The sequence below is a fragment of the Galeopterus variegatus genome, unplaced genomic scaffold, assembly GCF_000696425.1.
Source record: "Galeopterus variegatus unplaced genomic scaffold, G_variegatus-3.0.2 Scaffold9438, whole genome shotgun sequence".
Classification (NCBI taxonomy): Eukaryota; Metazoa; Chordata; class Mammalia; order Dermoptera; family Cynocephalidae; genus Galeopterus; species Galeopterus variegatus.
Window position 1 is genome coordinate 71,150 of NW_007735549.1, and position 5,463 is coordinate 76,612.

Here is a 5,463-nt window from a genome sequence, read left to right on the forward strand (position 1 = left end):
GGTCCCGTTGCAATCCCATTGCCGGTCCCCAGTCCAGTGCGAGGGCAGCACTGAGGGTTGCGATCCATTGCCGGACACGGAAAAAAGACAAAAGACAAAAAAAAAAAAAAAAGTGTGACCATCCCCAGCAAAGCCTCCTGTGCTGTCACATTACGAAGCAATTTTTAATAGAAACAAAAGCAGGCGGAAGCGGAGATAACTGGGATAGCTAGCTAGACAGCTTCCCTCGCTCGTTCTTCCTTGTTGTTTAGACTACACAGCTCTGGTTATGCTGTGGTGTGAGTCTTGTCCCTGAGAAGATAAGCACGTGTAACAAAAGCAGAACGTGGTGGAGTTCTTGGTCTTGTCCCAGCCTTACGTAATGTCCCATTTAGAACATATATCACATCGGGTAAAGTGATGAACCTCACTGAAATAACATTAAATGTAGTTCTATGCTCCAAGCAATATCGTGGCTATGTCACAGAAGGCATTTGGTTTGAAATGAAGGCCATTTCTTCAACCTTTAACCCATCCTTTTCATGATAAAAACAGGTGATCAAGAGAAGTTCTGATTCTCAGGAGAGAGATGGAGTCAAGCCATGTTCCAAAGAAGGTAATACTGACTGGGAGGCATATCCTTTCATTATTCGTCGGTGAAGAGTCTGGCAAAATTTGTTTTGGCCCAATGGATGGAATAAAGCTTTAAAATTTGTTGCACTATTTTGGTGTACAGTACGTCTTGACCTTAGGAAGGGTGGATATGAGATATGTGAAAGGAAGAGGAGAAAGGAAAGTTGGGGAGAGCTACAGGGATCTGGGAGTTAGCAGGTCTGGAACAATTTGGGATTCTGACTGGAGAAACGAGTGAAAGCATGCCAGATGGTACTAGGTCCAAATGCAGAGCCTGGGAAAAGTTCTTTCAGGGACCAAAGTTGGAAATGATGAGTTCTAGATAAAGCTTGGCCTAGAGGTCCAGAGTAAACATGAAATGATAGGGCCAGCTGGGCGTCAGGCCAGGAAATCAAATTTGGATAGAAACACGAAGCTGGGCCTCAAGGTCTGTTTGTACAAATGTACTCCTGATTATGGGGCGCCTCTTTTCTTGTGGCTACCTCTGTCTATCTTGAAATGGACAAACTCATCAGTTGGCTTCGGAGACAGTATTAGACACTAGATAACTGCGCTTTCTTCCAGCATCACTGAAATGGGGTTCTTCTAGGGCTGCTTTGGAAACTGAAGGTCACAAGTGTTTCCCTGAAGAATCCCAGGGGCTCTCTGACAATGGCTGGCTTGTGCCAACTCATTTCCCCACCAGTGCTACTTTTGTGATGCAGGAGTACTTTCTGGGGGCCCAGGTCTCTTGAGGCCTGCCTTGTTCCTGCTTCTAGCCACCAGGCTCAGTAAGGCACAGTCTGAGGTCCCAGAGGGTGCTCCAAAGGCTCCTGGGGGGACACAAAGTACCGCAGAACCACATTTGGACAAAGTAGGGACACCTCCGGGCATTTATCTCACCACTCACCTCATCCCCACTGTACTGCTTTAAACAATGAAGAAGGCGGCAGGTGTTGGATAACCAGAATGATGTCATCTCAAAGTCATCATTGTGCTTCTGTGAAAAGAAAAGGACACCCCCAGCCATGAGTAAGTGGCTCCCTTCTGGTAGATGCTGATCTGGTACCTCTCTTTCCATATTTCCCACTCTTACCCAGCATTCCCAAGCAGCCCCAATGACAGGCAGGGCACAGAGGTGAGACCCCTGCTGAGAGGGCACGTACTATCCTCCACTACCAGGGATGTAGAACACACGCCAAGAACAGGCTGCCTTCCACGGTGGAAGAACACCAAGCCAAGTGACACAGGCAAGGCTTGTCCCGGCAGCCCCGGGCTCTAGCCTCACACTTGGGCTAGCTGGCCCTGTTTCCAAACTACCAGTTACCCAACATGAGGGGTGCTAGGGAGTGTGACAATAAAATATCCTGATGTCCTGTTTGTCTAGAGGTCAGATGTCCAATGGTTTCAACTCTCCCTAACGAAGTGAAAAGGGCTGTTCGACAGCCAGCGTAGCACTGACTCGGTTGCCGCGCTGAGCCCGCGGCTTCGTCAGGCAAGCATCATCATTGCTTAGATGTCAGAGAGTAGTAAGTGCTATGACAATGAGACAAGGAGGCTGACTAGAAAGCGGCTGGGGGTGCTGGGGCATACTAATTTAGCTCAGGATTAGGGAAGGCTTCTCTAAGGAGGTGAAATTGTAGTCAGCCCCTGACTGACTTAAACTGGCCCAAAACTCCAGCTGGAGCTCATAAAGGCTGGACGTAAAGGCTGGGACACAAATGTGAGTCAGCAACACACAGCTGATACATGTTTAGAGACATGAGTGGATAAAATCACCTGTGGAGCCCACGGTAGGGAAGACAATGCCACTACTGATGGTGCACAGCCAGAAGTTAAAGACTGGCTCTGGCATTCTCAGAGCAAGGACCAGTGGCTCAGCAGACCCCAGGACTGGTCTGGATTCCATGCTTTTGGCTTGCATCTTGGAAGTGACAGTGTGTGTGATGACTGAAGACAGTCTCTAAGAGCAACAGCACTTGGGGCCCAGCCTGCTAGCAGGTAGATATCCCTCTCCCTGAGAGCCAGTTTCTCTCAAAAATCTCACCTCCCACTGCCTGGCCCTAGCGCCCACATAGACAGGGCTCACCTCCCTGCAGGCTAGCCTCTCGCTGCAGCATTGCCATTATGCTCATGAAGAACCTTGTGCCTTCAGGTGGCATTCCCGAGCCGCTTCAACACCCTGTGAGTGGCCCCCTCCTGTCCCCTGCAGGCTGCCTCATCTGGGAAGTGGGCGAACGTCAGCAGCCCTCTCTGGCAGCAAGCACTAGCCTCTTGGAAAGGTTGGAGAGGGCTGGTATTCCAGTTGTGTCCCTGAACTTGCTCCAGTGCGCAGCCCGCCCGCCCTCGGCCACAGCCGTCCATCTCCCTAGCCTCTCTGGCAGCGGGCAGGCCAAGGCTTCTGTAAGTAGTGGGAGGCCCTGGAGGCTCAGCAGGGAGGTGCCTGGAGAGCCATGCTGGATCTCTGGGCTTCCTGCTATTTCTAAGCCTGAGCATCCTTCTCGGGGAACTGCTGGGCACCCTGATACATGCATGCTTCTGCACCTCTCTTAGCTTCAGAGTTGGAGGCTTGGGAGAACTCGCTGCTGCAAACCCAGACACAGAGAAGTAGACGTGAGTCCACTGCAAACCTTAGCCTTCTGCAGGAGTCGCTCACCTTCAGGACTTTCTTGATGCCGTTGATGGTGGAGGTGAGCAAGGAGTGCACCTTGAGGTCGTCGTTGGTGTAGTCTGCATGCCTGATGCACATGTAGAGAATGTAGGCGGGGAGACAGGGCACCGTCCCGGACAGCATCTGGGGCTTCAGGTCTAAGGGCAATGACAGCAGCAACAGCGAGAGTCAGATATAGCGCACCCTGGGGGCTGTCAGAATCCTCGTGGGAAGTAAAAATGGTTTCAGTATTTCCCTGCAGCTTATCTAGAAATAGATCTCCCATGGGGGTTGGGAGAGAAGCAGAGAGAAGCTGCCTGGGATATGCAAACTCCTCTGACCCAGACTACCAGTTGATTCAGACACAGTTGTTAAAAAGCAAACGCAACCATGTAGCACTACAGCCTTGACACAGGCTCCTTCCTGATGCTTCACTCCTTACAACACGGAAAAGAGCTCACGAGCTCACAAGTTACGCAAAGACCACAGTTCTCAGCTAAGAGGGCTCCAATCCAGGGCGAGATTAGTGGGGTGAGAACTCCTGATTCCTGGCACCCCCACTTCCTACTGTGGGCACAGAGCCAGACTGCAAGGGCACAGTGCCAGACTGCAAGGCTGGCCCCATGTGAACTGGGCAAACTGCACGTTCCTAACAACACAGCCAATCTGCTAAGGGCTGGGAAGGCTGGAGCAACCTCAGACCCATTTGGCGGTCTCTTTGAGAACACATTACCTGGCAGCACTTGTCCAGATGCCACAGCCAAATAGATCAAGCCGGCCCGTGGCTGACCACAGCCACTCTCCCCTCTCCCCAGTGCCACCACTGGCAGCAGCCTCTCACTCCCCTCCACTGCTCTCTTCTGTGTCCCACAATTCCCGCTGGCCCTTCCCTGCTAAAGCCCCTGGAGGGCCAGGGAGAATCTGCCAGACTGCTTTCTGTGCCAGAGTGTGCCAGGGGAGCAATGAACCAGGCTTTAAGCACTGAGTTGTGGAAGTCCACAAAGCAGGAAGAAAGGCCTGGCATAAAAACAAGATGACAGGTGAGAACAGATGGCGGACTCAGGCCCCAGGGCTCTCACTGTGGCCCAGGGTGCATCCCAGCACGTGACCTTCACTCTCAATATCCCCATGCAGACTACACACAGTCTGTCCTGCCTCGGAAAGTTCTATTGTGATTGAACAAGGCTTGCTTGGGCTCCCCAGCTAAATGTTAGCATCTTGTTAGCAACCAAGCAGTGGGTGGTAGGGGGTCAGGGAACCAAGACTCTACTTTTCTCTCTCCACCATGCCAACTAGCTAGTGTTGGGCACCTAAGAGGTAGTCAATCAGTCTTGGCATTCATTTGGATGGGGTCTTTGGAGAGAAGATGACTGGGTGCTTTTTCTAGGCAGCTCAGCAGGAGCTGACCTGCCTGAGGCCACCTGAGCAGTGACAGCAAGAAGAAGCCACCTTGTCTGGCATAAGCAGTCTTAATATATTAAGCAGTCTTACTTATTTAACTGTGATGCTGAGAACTTTGAGTTTCACTCACCAGAGATTAAAGTTTTGTTCCTAACTGTTTGACAAGATGCAGCCTATTTAAGAAAGTTTAAGATGAACTTACATGATGTTTAACTGTTGAACAATTGTGGAGGAAAATAACCTTTGTAAGAGAGCAAAATCCTCAGTAATAAGGAGGCTACTGAAAACACCCAACCGAACAGCTGAGGCAAAATGTTTTAAGCAGAAGTCATGCTCCATTCTCCCTGTATCCCTCAGGCCTCGGCACAGTGCTCAGAAGAGTGGGACCTCAATAGCCTTATATAAATGTCACTAAAACAATGTTTACCTCTTATCTGAGCTTCAAATACCTTTGCAAAAGCTACTACACTTCTTTGAATTCCTCACGTCTAAGAGGAGTTTTGCAGCTTTAACGCAGCACTTGCACCTGCACCTCTGTCATACTTCACGTGCTGGGGCAGGCAGGGTTGGTATCCCCATTTTACAGGTGGGAACACTAAGGCACCACAGAGAAGAGAGCTAGTGGCTCAGGGCCCAGAGGATCAGACTACCACAGAGTCCTCCTTTTTTCATGCAGGTCTCTCTCCTCTAAGACTCTTCTGGCTCTGCAGGGGGCTGCTGGAATGGCACAGAGCCAGACTGGGCCTGAGACCAGAGGGGAGGGAGCCAGTACAAGTGGCAAAGCAGTCTCTGGGCTGGTGAGGAAGCAGCTCCCAAGATCC

The 5,463-nt window shown here is 50.9% G+C and overlaps 1 protein-coding gene across 1 annotated transcript in view; it reads right to left on the reverse strand.

The window, feature by feature from the left end:
* LOC103609292 (unconventional myosin-Vb-like) overlaps positions 1–3,430 on the reverse strand; it is a gene marked incomplete at its 5' end in the record, with an annotated part of 18,105 nt that extends 14,675 nt beyond the window's left edge. The window contains 2 exons of the mRNA XM_008593641.1: positions 1,502–1,591; positions 3,248–3,430. Of these exons, the coding sequence (XP_008591863.1) occupies positions 1,502–1,591; positions 3,248–3,430 (273 nt within the window). The remainder of the gene's footprint in view (positions 1–1,501; positions 1,592–3,247) is intronic.
* Positions 3,431–5,463: the final 2,033 nt, after the last annotated feature.